Source organism: Adiantum capillus-veneris, chromosome 2 (assembly GCF_014529385.1).
Source record: "Adiantum capillus-veneris isolate H3 chromosome 2, ASM1452938v2, whole genome shotgun sequence".
NCBI classification, from domain to species: domain Eukaryota; kingdom Viridiplantae; phylum Streptophyta; class Polypodiopsida; order Polypodiales; family Pteridaceae; genus Adiantum; species Adiantum capillus-veneris.
The window spans coordinates 65,293,196-65,312,547 of NC_140932.1; the positions used below are offsets into that span (position 1 = coordinate 65,293,196).

Genomic DNA, 19,352 nt, shown 5'->3' on the forward strand with positions numbered 1-19,352 from the left:
CCACACCCCATAGGATAGCAGATTATATTTAGCACCCGTGTCCAATAAGGCGTTATATAGCACTTTTCCATAGGCACTATTTAACTCAATAGGGTATCGTAGAGGTGTGTCAGAGTCCAACCAATCCTCTTCGATTTCCACGTGGAATGCACTTGTGACTCCAAGGTTAGCCTCTCGTTTTTGTCTTATACGTTGTTGTCGCTCCTTAGCCTCAGCTTGAGCTTGTATCTTCTTTAACTCGGTTTGTGCTTTGGCGGCCTTCTTTTGATGAATGGCCCGTAGTTCTTCTTGGATTAAAGGATCATAATATCTTTTGAATTTACTCCCATCGAGGAATCCAATGGTTTCAACTCCATCAAGAGTTTCCACACAAAGGGTACCTTGTGGGGTAATTTCACATACTCTATATGGTCCTTTACCAGCATATTTCAACTTTTTCTTCTCTTTACGTACTCCATACATAAGGACTTTATCACCAACTTTGATGTCCTTGTCCTTCACATGACGATCAAACCACTTCTTTCTCCTATCCTTTTCCACAAGAGCATTTTGCACAACCAACTGTCTCTCTTCGTCTAGTTTTTCTAAGATATACAAACGCTCGGTTAAGGGGTTACCATTCCATCCTTCTTGTGAACCTACCCTAAGACTAGGAATGACAAACTCCTAAGGCATAACCGCTTCTTGGCCGTATACCATTTTGAATGGCGTACAATTAATAGCCACTTTATAAGAAGTACGATAAGCCCATAGAGCAGATGTCAACTTCAAATCCCAATCAGTGCGATGAGCTTCTACCGTCTTGGTTAAAATAGAGATTAGAGTCTTGTTGGTGCTCTCGGCTTGTCCATTAGCTTGCGGGTAATAAGGTGTAGACTTATGGTGGGATATCATAAAGGTCGTGGTAAGCTCTCTTATTACCTCATTTATAAAATGGGTACCATTATCACTAACAATTTCAAAAGGGCAACCAAATCTTGTGATAATGTTCTCAAAAAGAAACTTAGCTCTTGTCCTCGCGTCAGCTTTTTGTGAAGCCTTAGCTTCAGCCCACTTTGTTACATAGTCCGTAGCAACTAGAATATATCGAGATTGAGTGTTATGAGCTGCGGGACTAATTGGACCTACAAAGTCTAAGCCCCATTTTTCAAATGGTTGGGTTACTTTAATAGGATGTAAGGGCATTCTGTCTTTGTGCTGTGTGGTCTTGTAACGTTGGCACTCATCACACCCTTTTGTAAAAAGTGATGCATCCTTAAATAAAGTTGGCCACCAATAGCCTGATTGCAACACCTTTCTAGCAGTCAGGTCTCTTGAAAAATGTCCTCCTGCTATGCCCATATGTACTTCTTGCAAGATATACAAATATTCATCCTCGCGGGCACAACGCCTAAGGATATCGTCCTTGCCTAATCTATACAGAGTTCCGGCAATCAAACAATAGGGTTCACATTCTTTTACTAGCCTTCGAGCGATATCCTTACGAAGTTCCTTGGGTGGAAAACCATTAACTAAAAAGTTAACAATGTTCTCACTCCATTCAGGCATAGTCTCAACTATGAATAGGGAAGTATCGGGTAATTCATCATCAACCCCTGTAGGGGCTTCACCATTGGGTATGCGAGACAAATGATCAGCCATGACGTGCCTTTTTACCGGGTCTCACTACAATCGTGAAATCAAACTCCAGAAGAATTAACAACCATCGTGTGATTCTTCCTGTGGAGCATGGCTTGTTTACCAGATACAGCAACGCTTGATGATCCACATAAAATACAAACTTGTTTGCCAGAAGGTAGTAACGAAATTTCTTTATTGCATAAACCATTGCTAAACCTTCTCGCTCTGTAGTGGTGTAGTTCCTTTCAACATCGTTCAATTGACGGCTTGCAAAGCTAATGGGATAGTCCAATTTATGTTCTCCTGGTTGAGTGAGAACACACCCAATAGCAAAGTTTGATGCATCAATATGCACATGGAAAACGACATCCCAGTTAGGTGTCCTTAAAATCGAAGCACTTGCTAGTGTTTTCTTCAATTGTTCATAGGCCCGGTCACACTCTTCAGTCCATTTAAATTCAATGAGAAGCTTGTACAAAGGACGTGCTATCTCAGCGAAAAATAAAATAAACCGTCGATAATAACCCACGTGTCCCATGAACCTTTGAACTCCCTTGTAATTGGTTGGTGGTGGTAACTCTAGAATCACTTTAATTTTGCTCTCATCGGTTGAGATACCATTCTTAGATACTATATGCCCTAAAATAACTCCATGCTTGACCCAAAATTGGCATTTGAACGGGTTCAATGAGATACGATATAACCTACACTTTTCAAACACCTTCCGCAAACATGATAGATGTTCTTTCCAAGAAGAGTAAACACAAAGGTCGTCTAAGAAAGCTTCACAAAACTCTCTCAAATATTCTTTAAAAGCAGTGTTTATTAATAGTTGGAATGTAGCAGGGGCATTTGTTAAGCCAAAAGCCATCACACGAAATGCAAACACGCCAAATTCTGTGATGAAGGCAGTTTTAGCTTGGTCCTCTAGCGCTATCGTGATTTGGTTGTAGCGTGAGTACCCATCTAGAAAGCTATAAGCTTCCTTGCCTGCAACTCTTTCGAGTACATGTTCGGAATATGGTAGGGGGTAATGGTCTCTTCAAGTAGCTGCATTAACTTTTTTGAGGTCCACGCACACCCTGAGTTTCCCATTCTTTTTTGGCACGATAACTATTGGAGACACCCATTCAGAGTGTTCAATAGGATATATGAACCCACATTTGATAAGCTTTTCTAGTTCTTCTTGAATGATCTTTGCGTACTTAGGATTCATCGGGTAGGGTCTTTGTTGTACAGGTTTCGCAGTGCTAATCTTAGGGATTGTATGTTGGACCACAAAAGGTGGAACACCTTTCATATCATGGTATGTCCAAGCGAATACGTCCTTGAATTCCTTGAGAAGCTCTTTGAGGACCGCCTCTTCAACTTCTGTGAGCTCTTGGGCAATAAAAACAGGTTTTGATTCTTCACCGGGGTCAGCTAATTCTATTTCTTTAACGATTGCCGGACCATCATAGATTCCATTATTCCCATCGATAGGTATTCTTTGGGCTTTTGTGTACACAACCTTTGCTTCCCCTGTGGTGTAAGATTTGAAATGTTCTGGTGCAGGATGCAAGTCTGTGGATTCTGGTTGTGCTTTGGTCTGTGCTTCCATTTCTGCTTTCTTGTGTTGTCGAGCTAACTCTTGGTTTTGACGCCTCCTTGCAGTGCGGCTCAACTTTGGCTTGTCTATGATCTCTAATTGGGCTATGTCATGGGGTCACAGTCTACACCACATAACATTTTGGAGATATTCACCCCAATCGTCTACCAATTTTTGATGAGCATCACATGCTCCTATATAACTGAGCCATTCTGCTGAGGATCTCTTCTTTTTTATCCTAGCACGTACATTGGCTCGATATCGACGCCTCTTAAAGTTTTTCTTTTTCTTATTTGAGACCTGCTTTTGATTTGCATTTAGATCTGGCTCACTAAAGGAGTTCTCGTTGGTGTCCTCTTCACTCTCGGAGGAGCTATCATCGGTTGATGTGATCGGTCCTTCCGAATGTTTTGACTCTGAACTTGCTCCACTCTCTAATTCATGAGATTCAGAATCCGTTTCACTCTGGGAGTCCGTGTCTGAGTCGTGTTGGTCAAAGTCTTCTATTGAGCTATCGGTGTCACTGTCAGATTGGTCTACAATTGCCTTGCCCTTAGAAGATGCATGTATGGCACTTATCATGTTCAGAGGTGCAATTTGTGGTACCTCTTCCCCCTCTGGTGTGACCCAAGTGGTTCCTCTATTTCCCCAGGTATTTATGGTTGCAGCTAGGTGTACCCAGTCTACGTTGTCTGATTCCATCATACCAGGTAACACATCCATGTAAGGAGAATCTTGGCCAATGTCTGTATCCTTCTTACAAGTGTAACAATATTGTAGTGGGGCCGAGTGAACTGTGGTGTCAGAGCGATGATCAATAATAGTTTTATTCCCTAAGGGGTGTACCTTACCAGTCACCAAATCCACTCTAAGGACAGAGTCTTGGAATTGCAAATAGACATGATTTCTAGACCAATCATGAACCATTTGTGCTTCCCCCATGAATGGTCGTCCTAAAATCATTTCATATGACATAAGGTGTTTAGAGAAATCCATTACAATGAACGTATGTCGTACCTTGTGTCCTAGAACTTTGATCTTAAGATCCTTGAGAATCCCCATAGGTTTGGCTATGGTACCATTTGCCATCTTTACCACAATGTTAGTAACACTGAGGCGGGGTTTTCCCATGGATTCCCAACAATCTTTTGTAACGATGCTAACTCCCGCACCACCATCAAGAATTACCTTTATAGTTATTCCCTTGGTAGTGATGGGTAGGGTCGCATTAGACTCGTCGCCTTCAAAATACTGCCCTAATTCGTTAATGGGTACCTCAATCACAGACTCGTGTCCATCTAAGTCAAGTGATTGCACATGATTTTCCTCATCAATCATAATTGAGTCAGGCCTACTTGGTTGTGCAAACTGCGGTAATCCCGTTTGTAGCTCTCCGTTAAGGAATGCTCGAAGTGCAAGGAATAACTCAGGATCTCCATACAACTTTGCTATGATCGTGGTTCGGACCTCAGAAGACATGAAGTCCACTAGTTTGGCAACATTCATTGGCATTTTGCAGGGTGTAGATCCTTGACTAGGAACTGGTGAGGATGGAATCTCATATTCCTCAATGGGATCAGGTATTCCTTCGTTAAACATCCTTTTCAACAAGAAAGGTGTATGCTCACTTTCTAATGTCTCGTCCTCACTCCCTTCTTGGATGATACTAGATATGGCTAATGGTCTATGGTTCATGTGGGGTGGATGAACTTGCGTGGGAAACACTGTGTCATGAATTTTGACATGCATGGGTTCTGGTTCTAGTTTCCTTTGAGTCTCCTCCACTAAACCTCTTAGATGTTTCACCTGCTCAATCTCGTTTACTGGGTTTGGATACGTCCCAATTTTATTTTTACGATTCTTCCCTTTTTGCCCCTGCGGTTTATCTTGGGGGTCTTGGATTGGATTTGGAAACACTTGTGGTGTTTTCAGAGGCTCTTTATGGTTTTCTCTTATTCGGTTTTCATTTGTCTCCATGTTACGGTTTTCTTTGTCGGTCTTTCCCTTTGTGGTATTGGTTCTAGTCTCCATTATCTCGATTGAATCTGAATCATCCTCGAGGTCATTCATATACACGGGGTCATCTCCTGTTCCTATGTTTGTTTTGGAACTTGGTTTTGAATTTCTCGTATTCTGCGACCTCTTCCTTCGTGTCTTCTTTTTCTTTGCTTGGATAACTGACGCGGTATCTCTCTCTTCGAGGATATGGCCTGGCCCTTGAAGCATGGACCGTGTAATCGCATAAGCGGGTGCGACGGGTGGTATTGGCGATGTCACACTAGCAATTTCGACCAAATTTAGGGGTGTGATTTTAGGCACATTTGGGTTATAGGGGCATTGGGCAATCAAGTGATCTATGCCACAACGATTACATGTGAGTATTGGCATTGCAGACGTGCTCCCTTGATTCATTTGCATCTCTGCAGCATTCTTTTGCAGCCTAATAGGGCACTCCGCTGCCCGATGTGGTCCACCACACTCGTAGCATTGAAGAGGTGGCCTCCTAGCCTGGGTGTTGATATTTTGACCTCTGGATGCGAGAGCAGCAGCTTGATAAACCGGCTTGACTTGCCCCCAACAATCTTCCATGTAGTATATAGGACACTCTTCCAATGTATCAAGTCCGTAGGCAATACTAGTGTCTATTTCCTCCTCACAGCCATCTGCATAAGCATTAGATGGCTCGCAACCCACTTGGTTCATAGGGGCAACTCTTGAATGCGGGGGCTGCGGTCCTAGCACAGGAGGTGGTAGCGGTGTAGCTTGTACAACATTTTGAGATCTAGGGACCATGTGTTGCGGTAGTTGCTCAACAGGTGGAGCACGCATCAATACAGGGGCTCGAGGTGCATCCGTCCAGGCTACAGGTGGTCTATTTGCCATCATACGTTTGATCATTAAACAATCCTTAGCTTGGTGACCATACCTACCACATGCGTTGCAAGTTCCATTAAATTTTACTCTAAACGTAGGGCACTCACTAGTGCTATGTGGACCTAAGAAAATGGAACACCATTGTTGCTCCCTTCTTGGATACATGTGACTATTTTGAGGGGGTCGATTATCCTTAAGAGACTCTTGGATTGCCTTGGTGAGGTCTGTCAAGAATGTCTCAAATACCTTTGGCTCATTGGAAATGGGCTTTGCAGTCATGGGTTCATACTCAATGGCTTGTGAGCTAGTGGATCTCGTGTAAGTAGACACCCTCATGCCTGCTATCATTAAGTTGTCCTCTAATTGGATTGCATTGGCAGTGACATCTTCCCAGGTTGTGATACCTCTACTCACTAGTCCATCATAGATTCCTTCATTCCTCAACCCTCGAATGAATCGATCAAGCAGTTGGTTATTGTTGAAGCGCTCATTTACAGGGCAGCGAGAGTTTAAGTGCTTTAGATGACTAATGAAGTCCCTTACTGACTCTCCTTCCTTACGTTCGGCCTTCTGTAGCTGAGATGCTACACCCCAAAGCACACCTTCTCGTATGTACTCCTTTAGAAACAACCTTCAAAGGGTAGGGTAGATTGTTTTCTCGTCCACCCTTAGGGTTCTATACCAATCTCCAGCCTTCCCACTTAATGTCAAGCTTAAGGCATTGCACTTATGTAGTTCGTTGCGTTCCCCTAAGGAATCACATACTTGTTCAAACACTTCAATGTGTTTTCTAGAATCTTCGTCCCCATTGAATTTTTGCATGAGTTTGGCAATTTATACTGCCTTACTTCTAGGCTCTCTATCAGATGCATGACGTATATTTTCCACGATAGATCGACCTATGGTTTGAGCAAACGCTGCCAAGTCACCTATGTGAGGAGGCAGGGCCGGTGGAGGTACTCTTGGAATCATATGTGGGAGAGGGACGGGTACCGGTCTTGGCATATGTGTGGATGATGCAGGATATGGAACATAACCGGGCATAGGTCCACTCGGATAAGGGCTAGGGAGCGGCACTCGAGGAGCATAAACAAGTGGTACAATTGGAGGTGTGGGGGCCATGTGTGCATAAAAGGCTAGAGGCACATACAGTCGAGCCCCATATTAGGTACTACGACACTAGGTAGTGGCACTGCGCTAACCGTAGATGTCATCGGTACATTCTCTCTTAGGCCTATCCCTGGAGTGAGCACTGTGTTTTCCTTAATAGAGGGTTGAGCCAAGTTAGGGAAGCTAAAGTTTTCGCTCGGAGGCTCAGATTGCATAGAGACCCCAGGTGAAATGACGTAAGATGGGTCCATGGGACTCATTAGAGGAGTCTCCATTTGTGATAGAGTAGGCTGTTGAGCCCTACTCGTATCCAGAAATCTCATGGGGCCAGTTGAGAGTATATTTACCTCTCGGTTTTTCCTTTCTGATTGAATAATGCCATGGATAACATTACAGATCATTTTCTGTTGATCTTCGATGCTCGTGGCACTAGAGGTGGATTGTACAATCTCTATCCATCCTACATGGTAGGCGTGGCCAGAGTGTAGATCCGTCAACACCTCAGTGTGGAGGTCGTATGTCCAATGATCATTAATGAACAATCCTTCTAGAGTCGACGTGTTAACGGTTTCTTGTGAGGTAGAAGCAATGTTGCTCCCCGTGGTTTTACTTGTCACCAACCGTACTCTAGAGGGAACTTCTGAAGGAGGCAGCTCAACAGGGCCTTCTTGGTAAGAAGTTGGCAGGATATCCACATGGACACTCTTTGGGGGTGTGGGGTCCATGTGCGATGTGAAAGGAGAGTCCACTTCCCCACCCCCTTCGTGTGCTTCATTTGCATCAGGTTCCGAGCGAGTAGCTCTACCTAATGTTTCCATGAAACGGCTAAACATACTAGTACTAGGCTGTGGAGCTTCGGGAGGTGCATGGCCTTCTCTCTCAGTGTTTTGGGTAGGGTATGCTTCCATGATTTCTGAGTCGGAGGAGGAATCACTAGCGGCTATTTTAGGGTCTTGGGTGGTTCTACCTTGTGTCCCCGTTGAGGGTCTAGAGCCTATCGTGGATGGGTAATGGGTGTCCATATGAATAGAGGCACCCTCAATATGCTCGTGTTCTAGCACCCGCCCAGAGCGTAAGTGCATGTGCTTTTGATACCCTCAGGTGTCAAAAAGGTGCTCTAGGAGGCCTTGTGACTAGTTTTTTGCGTGTTTTTTGTTTGTTTTTTTGCTAGATTTTTTAGAGCGTGTAGTGGAATGGGCCGTGTAATAGCTCAAAACGAGCGTATCGCTAGGAGGGACGCGCTATGCTTTACAGCCCACCGTTTGGTTCTATTTTGCTCCAGAAAAGCCCGAAACAGTTTTTTCCTAGCTGGGGAACTAGGCTCCAAATAGCAAGTCTAAGGGTGCAAGTGGGAAGAGAAGGGAGGAGAGTGGAGGACTTGCCCCACATGCTCTCATTCCCTCTTGAGGGGGTAGGGTATGTATATAAGAGTGAGTCTAGTATATATCATAAGACTGAGGGCTTGGGCTTGGGCTTGGGGAAATGATCCCGATCCCGATCAAAATTTTAGTGATCCCCCCAGTCACTCACGCTTAAATATTTTCGATTTTTTCCCGTCCATTTTTATAACCTCCCCCTCACTCACGTTTTTATTTTTCGATTTTTAAAATTTTTAAATTTTTTTTTTTTTGGGTACGCGTTTTGGTGCGCGTTGACCTCACCTAACTATTTACTATCCCACCTACCTGCTAACCTGCTAATCAGTGGTTCACCTAATTACTAACCTACTTAATTAACTAACTGTGCGCCTAACTGTGCACAAACCAGAAAATGCAGAAAATTGAAACTTGACAGAACTGTGCAGTGCAAACCAGAAAATGCAGAAAACGCAAAAACGCAAGAAATGCTAACTGTGTAAGCTAAAATCTGAGCTTAATAGAACTAGCAAAACAGAGCTTAACAGAACACAAAAAACTTGAATGCAGTCAACAACATTGTGTCTTTCTCTATTGTTTTTGCATAACGACAATAATCAAACTTAAGCCGCGCCTGTCCTACATAAAAAATAGCTTCAATACAATTTACAGGTCGCCATTGGAGCTTCACGCGCATCAGCTCCCCGGCAGCGGCGCCAAACATGTCACGCTAGGGACTTGCTGCGCGCCGTGTGCGAGCCACAAAGGCTCCTAGCACACAGTCATACAACAGACAAGCTCACAAGGAAGAATGGTGTGTCACTCACCTTCCTGCGTAGTTGCGAATGAAGGATTCCCGTGCCGCGAAGAAGAGGGAGACGCCGCTACGCCGCGCTCAGCCGCCTTGCCGCCATCGTGCCGCCGCAACGCTCGATCACACACACACTCTCACACTCTCTCTCACACGTACACACACACACACACACACAAGGAGATGGTGAAGGAGAAGGTGGAGATGGAGCAAGAGCGGCCTCTATTGCACAATGAGAGAATGAGTAAAAATTAGGTTTAGTGGCTTTTATATGAGCTCACCCCATTCACACTTGGGCGCCCATACTTAGCCAGCTAACTCCTTGAATATTCCAGTTAGAGTGCGCCTGTCATCGGCGATCACCCTTACCCTGTTCCTATTGGTCCGACAAGCCCGGTACCTGACTCTAAACAATACAACGTTTATAGATCATAGGGTGTCCATGTGCCGTGAGGGTTAACAAATGTATCTCTGTTGAATTGGCTAAAGTTTTTGCATTTTAAAGCCCCTTCTTTCGAACTCACGTTATACATTAACATGATTACATAGTACACCCCCCAAGACATTTATGTCGATCCAAGCATTGGAAAGCACAAAGTTTTCTTTCAATAGCCCTTGACTAGCAATATTGTTATGACTTTTGTTGTCGATATTAGTGTCTTGCGTAGTACCACATGCCTTAAAAATACAAGCATAGATAATTGCATCTAGAGAGATACCCTCACTTCGCATCCTTTGAAAAACAACCCAAGGCTTCCAGGCCTTGTTGGCGCTGTTGGACGTATCCCAAATTCAAAAATATCCAAGAGAGGGTTTCCCAGATAGGCAGCTCTTCAAGCACTTTTTAGGCTTTCTAAAGTAGATGACATCTGGCATACATCTCGACCAAGGTATTTCCAGGTACAACGATCTCTTTCAACAACCCCTTACTAACAATATGATCGTGAATTCTTCTGCTCATGTCAATGTCTTGCGTAGTGCCACATGCCTTTAAGACAAAAGAGTAGATTTCATTTACATTTCTTTCAGACCAACAATATTATGGTGAATTCTTTTGCCCGGATTAGCATCTTGAGTGGTGTCACACGCCTTCAAGATGGAAGCATAAGTGATTGCATATGGAGAGATGCCTTCGCTTTGCATCCATTGAAAATAGTCCAAAGATTGTTGGCCTTGCCCACATTTGGCATATCCTTTAAACAATGAATTTATAGAGACAACAACTTAGACACGTAGCTCCTCGAGCACTATCTGTGATTTCTGAAGTACATCACGTTTAGCAGTTCCTGTTGTGAGTAGTGCCACATGCCTTCACGAAAAAAGCATAGGTGATTGCCCCTGACTAAAAATATTGTCGTGAATTTGTTTCCTCGTATAAAAATCTTGAGTGGTCGCATAAGATTTCAAAATGCAAGAGTAAGTGATTGCACCTGGGTATATGCCGTCGCTTTGCAACCGTTGGGGAAATAACTAATAGCTTCTTGACCTTACCCTTGTTTGGTATCCTATAATTAGTAAACTCCAAGTGATGGCATCCCAAACAAGTACTCCTCTGGCACTTTTCATGCTTTTTGAAGTACACGACATTTGCTTTCTAATGTGGTATAACCTGTCATCAAACATAGCTTTGAAACTAGAATGCAAAGGTATAAGTTTTATCACGTTTGAAATTTTATAAACACACATTTAAAAAAAATGCTAACAATTTAAGGCCATTCATGTGGTATAGTTGGACTTTGTTAGTGCAGATTTAGAGAAGTGTACATTACATTAAACATATAGAGTAGAGAAATACACATTTTCATACTATAATGTGATAACCTTGCTTAAACTAAAACATATATAGTAGAGAATTACACATTGCCATACATGTGGTAAAGTGAGTTAGTGCAGATTTAGAGAAGTTTACATTCCATTAAACATATATAGGAGAGAAATACACATTGCCATAATAATGTGATAACCTTGACCTATCATGAAACATTGCTTCAAGAGTAAAATGGAATCACAATCTCTAATAACATGCAACTAAAAAGCAAAACCCAATAGCTCATGTTTGGCCATGTGACATGGAAAAAGTCAATGTGTATTGATTACATTGGTTCTAAGTTTTAAATTTAAATTTCAAATTACTCTGTTTGAGCTTTGGGGTATTGATTACATTGGTTCTAAGTTTTAAATTTAAATTTCAAATTACTCGGTTTGAGCTTTGGGGGTTTACCATTGAAGACAAGTTTTATGACATTTACTAGCGGGATAACAAATGTGTCTTGAGAAAAATTTGCATTAGTTGAATCTCCAAACATGTGCCAAAGATGTAATTTGAGAACTATGTCAACCTTCACAACTCAAAAAGAAAGGTAAAGAAGCATTATAGAGTGAACCCAAAAAGGTCATTTCTTTCTGTAATTACTTTGTATAAGCTACACTTCAAATTATTCTTTTCCGGTTTCCTAAGAGCGTTCGCGTCACACCGATTATTTGTTGTGATATGCATTCTTGGTTTTCTTTGACATTTCATTTCAGGAATGGGTGTGACGCGGACGCTCTTGAACCAGAATCCATTTCTCACTCGATTGGATAATCCACATGTCATTAGGTATCTAAAATGTCACTCTCTTCTTGGCTCCTATGCATTCAACGATTAATTTTTGGAGGATTGAGCCATGTTACTTGGACTGGGTTGGAGTTATTAATGAGAGGACTATTTCACGTTGTTATGCAAGTGAGTGCAAATCCTCTTTGGTGTTCATTTTTCTCCTGTTAGATACCTTAGATAATTGAATATGGTAATGTTGCAGTAAATCCAAGGACGTGGTGGGAGTTGGTGGCAAAGCAAATAATTGAAGGTTGGTCAATAAGATCATGGATGTAACATTGGCATAGATGAGAAGCAATGTTTGGAGGTTACTTGGGGAGAAGAGCTTCTACATTGGAAACTTGAACAATCTACTTTGCCAACAAGGAAACATGTGTATGGGTGTGCGCGCGCACATGTGCGCGGTCTGCCATGAGTGTTGATGTGGTTGCCACTTGATTGCCAATGAAAGGGTACATACATGCACAAGAAAATTAGCCAGTGTGGCAATTTTAATTGGTGTGGCATGAATTTTTTTTTGCAGTGTCAAAAATCCTTGAAAGTAGGGATTGAGCATGTAATGGAACGCAACATCCCTGATTTTTGTTGGTTAAAGACTAAATCACTATTAAAGAATGGCTCAGGTGTGTGCAAAGAGCTACTAGCGGTTTGCACCTTGCTTTTCGATTGTGGGAGTAGAAAGGAAATGCCCTTCATGTGCGCACCCTTTGAGACACTCACCCAACAATAGGTGTTTAAGAAATTCTATTTCCAATAAGATGCAATCCGAAAGGCTTTTGCAATTTTATGCGACTTTGAACAAGATTGCCTAGCAATAAAGGCGCAAGGATTTAAGCGTGCCTGCTATGGTTCAACCCATGCAACATGTGGGTGTGGGTGTGGGTGCAATCTCTAAAAACGGTTGAGCATTTGGAACAAGATTTAAATAAATTGATATGGGCGTGCGAGAGAGAGAGAGAGAGAGAGAGGGGGGAGAAGAAGAAGAAGAAGAAGAGAGTTTTTGCGTCGTAGGAAACTATCCCAAGAGACCTTAAAGATTTAGCCGACGGAAAGAGTTGAACTCAAGACCTGTCCGTCGAGAGGGAGATGGTCTGGGAGAGAGAGAGAGAGAGAGAGAGAGAGAGAGGGGAGAGAACTGGTCGAGAAAGAAAGAGAGAGTGAGTCTTGCGTACGCGTGTACAAGAAATTGACTATGACGAGGTGGTCGAGACTTGAGAGGAGGCTTCTCGCTCTTAGCCGCCAGAAGCGCAGTCAAAACATGAGAGCGTGAGAAAGAAGGCCGTAGCTTCTGCGCGACACCACACCACCGGCCCCTTAATATAACTGCGATGGAAGGAGCCAAGCAGCAGAATTAACGTTGCATCTCGTAATTACAATTACACCTTAATTAATCATAATCTCTTCATTACAATCTGATCATCTGCAATCCAACTGCTATTCAGTTCATGATTAATATGGCTCATGCGCCCTCCTTGCAATTACAGCACGCATTCCTCAACTCCTCCTTAATCAACTCACAAGCCGCCTCTAATAATTATCCCTTAATCAACCCACAGCGCACCTTAATTAACCCACAATTAAGCTCAATTACCCCCCCATTCCACACCAACACTATGCCTGGACTCAGATCTCGACCACTGATTGACAGAAGACTCCGATCGATGGGCGCCTCCTCAAGCGAATCAAACTCATTGCAAAGCTCTCAAAGCATAAGGTAGAGTAAGCAAGCTGCTCCTCCCAAACTCACATCTGCCTCTTCACTCACAAGAAGACATTTTGGACAAATTCTCACAATAATTCTTACATTGTGACTTACCTCAACATCATGAGCTTCTGTGAGGGAGGCACTGCATACCTAGCTAGGTATGCGGTGCCTCTCGAGCGGAAGCTCATGATGTTATGCATTGTATGAAAAACACTGAAAAAGACTCTGTTTTCCTACATGTGAAAATTTTACATCTTCTTGTGACTTATACTAGCACAAAACATCAACAGAAAAGGGTCTTTAACATAGACAAGGGTAACACAGTGTTAGAAGGTATTTACATTTTGTAGGAGGGTGCAATATTTCTGAAAGTTTAATTGTAAACGTAGGATTTTGGAAAATTATAAGTCATGAACGGGCATGGTCTTAATCACACTAATTATGCATATGGTTCATTTTTATCTCAGCTCGTCAGATGAAGGACGTAGCGGCTATCGACACATGATTTTGCACATTTTCACCCGTCGAATGTGAGCCAACCTAAATTAATCTATTGATAAATTAAGCATGCTCTGTCACCATAGCTAGTTCATTGACTCATTCATTTTGCTTTCTGAGCTTCTTTCAGGATATTAGACGTCATCGCATTCATATGGCGCTTGCCCGGCATGATTGGAGGGCTTCTTAAGAAAGAAGAGAAACTACTAGATACCATTGAAGGTAGAAAACTTAACCCAAATCATGAGATGAGTGTGGTTGCAATCTTCCTAAAAATTAATTTCCATTGCATAAGTTGGATTTGCACTCTTCAATCTGGTAAAATTTGCCAAAACTTGGTAGCACCCCAAAGTAGTGCCCCATTTTGCTATCAACTATAGTTGCAAAGCATATAGGACCGCCAACTTTTAACAAAGAAGTAGCTAGTTGGCATCTTGAGAAGGTCTCACCACTACTAAAATCCTCGCTAAAATCCCATAGACTACTAAGTTTTTAGCCCACTAATTCAAATGCCCTAAAGATGTCAAAATCACCATTTCTAAGGACTAGTTTGTGAAGACGCATAAAATTTTAGCCATAGGAAGCCGACGGGAGCTAGCTTGGTTGGTTGAATGCTCGTCCTTCGTCATCGGGGTGTTGGGTTTGAGTCATGTGGCCAGGCAATCCTAGGAAAGCTCGTCAACGTGCTTTTTATCATGCTCACAAGAATGTGAGTGCTGCTATAAAAAAATTAAAAATCTCTCAAAGCTATCAAACCTCTAATTGACCTTCATAAAGAAGAACATCACTTAATACTCGTCTAAGTCAAGCAACACCTTACAGTTTTATGCATAAATTTCTATTTTAAAGAAATTTGTTTTGTTGAAATTCTTTATTGAATTTTGAACTCAAAGACAACTCTAAAAACTAGTATATGATGTATAGCATCTTGGGGGAAGGTTTCCAAAGTTAATTTCTCAGATTTCAGGTCCCTTTGAGAGACGATATCTATATATGGATTGTGACCGCCTCTGACGTAAACCTCATAGTCATACCAAGCTCTACGATGGAGCCATTAAAATTTCCCACTTGCACAATGCACCCCATACAACAAAATTGTACAAAACCAATTATCTTCTACATTTCCAAAATGAAAACCATTTTCAATGGCAAAAAGGAGGACAACACCTCAGAGTTTGTCTATCAGATGAAGAAAATTTCTACCTCTTGTCTGGACCAAATGAAGAATGTGGGTAATGGTCCTCTGTATCTCATTCAGAGAGAACACAAATGGCAGTCATGGAAAGACATTATGTTAGGCTTGTTATGGCCTTTTCCTGTTTTGATTTGTAATTTTTCTTTTTGCTTTTGGGAAGCCCCTCTCCCCACCTGTGAGGCAATGTTGTAGTTCTTTTCTTAATACATTTCCTGTTCTATTAAAAAAAAAAACATTTCCAAAATTAAGATCCAAAATTTAGCCATATGAGACCAATTGCAGGGTAGAGTTAATCTCCAAAGTGATTGCCCCCCCCCCCCCCCCCCCAACTCCCCCTCTTGTTTGTATATACAATATCATAGAGAGATGCATAACTTCAATAATGCTTTGATGTAGATGATATCAACGAGGCAACCGATGTGGTAAAAATGGGATCTAGAGTGGTGGAGGAATTGGCAGAGGGCGTTGAGAAGGTTGCCGATGCAATTGATAACAAAGATCTAGAGAAGATAGCTAAGGTGGTTGAGGAAGATGCAAAGAGAGTGGAGGTGATCATGGACAAGGTGGGACACCTAGATTATGAATAATTGAGTTTCAATTGCTTTGAGGTTTAAGGTCAAGCTTGTTTACTAACCAGTTGTTCAAAACATATAATAATTTTAATCATTCACCTCAGGTAAAGGCAAGGACCAAGGTAGTGCATGATGAGCTTGAGGAAGTTGCAAGCTCGTTGGGAGAGTCTATGCAAGATGTGGAGGAGGTGGTTGCAAAAGTTCAAGTTAAACCTCGAGATGCATCAATGCAGGAAGCAGCCAAATTGCTTGCAGTCTTACCATCATCATCCACACCAACAAGTCACTTGACAGGTGCTCAAATAGAACATCACTCGCCACTCGCAAACCTCATAAAATTCTGGCAAGCAAAATACTTTTTTATAAATGTGCATGCTATTGCAAGCTGCATTCAGCCATTCTTTGTATGCAATCACAACTATCGCATGTCCTCCTTCAATTTTACAACGTTGGTGAAAGCACTAACCATAGTATCGATCCTCATGTATTTAGTAAATCCTTTACCACCACTACGACTCCTCTCTTAGGCTTAAAATTGACATTCTCCAAAATTAACATTGTAATTTACTTCTATAATCTCAATTAACTATAAATTCACTAAAACACTTGATGATTCTCTCTATCTTGAGGAGAGGTTTTAAATTCACTAAAACACTTGATGATTCTCTCTATCTTGATGAGCAAACCTCTCCTCGTTATCATAAACTAGTTTAGATTAGTTTGTACAAGAACAATGCCCTTGAGATAAACCCATGAAGGTGTCAACGATTTATCCACATTAATGTTTGCATTGGGGGTCAAAAATGTATGTGCAACAACACATGAGTTCAAAATTAGGGATTTTTAATTGTATAGGATATTTTACAATTTTACAAGACTAATTTACAAGATTTTTTTTTATTGCTTTTGTTAGAAACCTATAGATTCGAAAGAAGAAGGGTAACACTTATAACCTGATGTAGCATTAAAATATATGGATTTATTTAATTCCATTTTCTCGTCATCCTCATTCAATAATGCTACTAAGAGAGATATGGTACACCGTACACGTTTTGAAAAGTGACAGCCGTTACGAAATGGGCCCACAGAATTTAAACCAGCACCTTGGCTATGGGATTACTTAAAACAAGTTGTGTCTCAATCTTTAAGCTTAATTCCATGCATCAATAGTAGTCTTCATTTGTTAGACAAACATAATCACAAGTGAACCCCTATCACTAGCTTACGTTATGCAAGGAATTTAAGTTGCAAGGTAGCATTGTTTTCCTCCCCAAACATAGGTATATGCATACATGCAAAATTGCACTTATGATTTCTAAAGACATGTCATAAGTGTGGAAACAAAAGTCTTCGACTCTGCAAGATCACCTCAAGCTCTACAGACATCGAGACCAATGTTGAATATTTTAGTCATCTCCTTCCCACACTCCCCTTAGCTCTCGCATATATCTTCCCTTTATATAGTGCTTCTTCAAGTGATATTTAAAGACTTAAATGATAGCCATAGGCATAGTGGATACAGATCAAGCAATGTTGTGGAGCATTGAGGAGCAGTATAAATGGTGTTCAAGACTGAGTTTATTTGAAATTGGTTTCATTGATGGTGCATTGAGGATGGATATGATTGATATGATGACATGGTTTTTTTGTTTAGCAGATCAATGAGTGGCTAGGTGCAAGTGACGTTGGACCAATTGTTATCTCTTTACTATAGAGTAGCTATAATCTTGATCTAAATGGAGTTTTAGGAGTTCATATATTTACCAAAAGTAGAAATGTATCTATTTTAAGCTTGACTTTTCATCTACAAATTAAATCTATTAGAAGGAAGAAGCTTTGAATTTTTGCACGGTGGTCCATGGAAGATTGTACCCAGTGCTTATGTGGCTCTTCTCCAATCACCTCTACCTCTCCTCTCCTTAGTCAAGTACATGTGTAGTATTTTGTTCACGAAGGCGTGCATTTTTTCCTTCCATCCTGTGTGTGTGTGTGTGTGTGTGTGTGTGAGAGAGAGAGAGAGAGAGAGAGAGAGAGAGAGAGAGGCTTCTACATGGATGCTCTATCAGATGCTCAAGGTATGCACAGTGGGTTATGCTATGTTGTATGTATTTTCATGTACTTTTGTAGGGACTCTTTGTATCCATTATTGTAGTGATATGAGAGAATAAACTACACCGTCAACTCTCGCTTGTTTTGGCGAGTACGGGGAATATAAACACATATCTGTTTGAAATTCTTTGGGTTCATCAATACAAAACAAAGCTTAAAAAGAAAGTCCAATTTGAAGGTGAGAGTTCCTACAATTTTAAGAAAAAAATAGTGGAAAAATCATCCAATTTAGTCAATTTTCCAAGCATAGGTTCTCCAAGTTTTTGGAAACATGTTTATGTTTTAAATTGCAGGCCCTACGCCCTTAGGATCTTACCACGTACTTTTAGATTTTTTAGATGCTAACACTAATCGCGGCGGGGAGGGGGAAGTTAAGAATTATGTGACTATCACATGAGCGCAATAGAGGGGATTATTAAATTTTATCCTTTCCCACATTTTCACATACAGAAGGGTACTATAAAATGGAATTGAGAAAAAAACATTACATATTTAAGAAGAAAACTAGGGACTAGATCTGCAACAAGGAGATCGGCTTGCATACTTGTGAACTAACAAAGACAATGAACATTCGTTGACAACAATGTATGGTGTTATACTTGCTCTACTTGCTAAGTATGCTAAGTATGATTGCTTTGTTTACTTTCAATATATGGAATTTCTCTAGATTTTGTATGGGAGTGTTTCCTACTTTCTTGCCCTCTTAAAAATTCTCTTGCGCGCAATAGTGCGATCTCAAACTCCCGACCTCCTCTTCTAGGACAAATCCATGGCATAACCAGGTTGTCCAAGATGGCTTTGTGCTTTGCATGAGAGGCCATACAAATAAACAAAAAGGGCTCCATTGCTTCCTCCCCCTTCGCCTACTGCATTCCCCTCTTTCATACATGCCAGGTAGTCATCTTGCTCATCTCTTGCATCATTCGGATGCTCAATCCTGTGGTCACCTCCCACCACGCCACCTACCACACCCTTTCCGTTTTTGTGTCAATCACCAAGATGGCATCTCCCTTCATTCTTCCCAAACAATTACTCTCAAAATTATGCCAACATACTCATACCATTTGCACTGTCCTTTTCACATACACAAAGGGTAGTAAAAACCTCAAAAAGGTACTTTACTTAATTTCTAATTTCTCTTTATTAAATATACGAGTTTGATCTTAGAACCCATCTATGTTTTGTGATAGAGATATAATAACGTAATTCATGAGATTTAAGGTCGATTGTATGTTCATATTATGTTATTCGAACAATTGACATATTATTGACATATTTATTATGTTCATATTATGTTATAAATGTGTGATGCTTCC

General features: G+C 41.3%; 1 protein-coding gene across 2 annotated transcripts; it reads left to right on the forward strand.

Annotated features, from left to right (window-relative positions):
* Positions 1-13,091: 13,091 nt before the first annotated feature.
* Positions 13,092-17,772, forward strand: LOC147462898 (uncharacterized). Of its 2 annotated transcripts, XM_086527715.1 has the most exons (6): positions 13,092-13,671; positions 14,130-14,192; positions 14,291-14,382; positions 15,752-15,918; positions 16,032-16,221; positions 17,585-17,772. In XM_086527715.1, the coding sequence occupies exons 1-6, from the start codon at positions 13,403-13,405 to the stop codon at positions 17,590-17,592; spliced, it is 789 nt and encodes a 262-aa protein (XP_086383841.1). In that variant the 5' UTR covers positions 13,092-13,402; the 3' UTR covers positions 17,593-17,772. The 2 variants fall into 2 exon arrangements, with proteins under 2 accessions (XP_086383841.1, XP_086383836.1); XM_086527710.1 differs by lacking the exon at positions 17,585-17,772 and having other exon boundaries at positions 16,032-16,579.
* Positions 17,773-19,352: the final 1,580 nt, after the last annotated feature.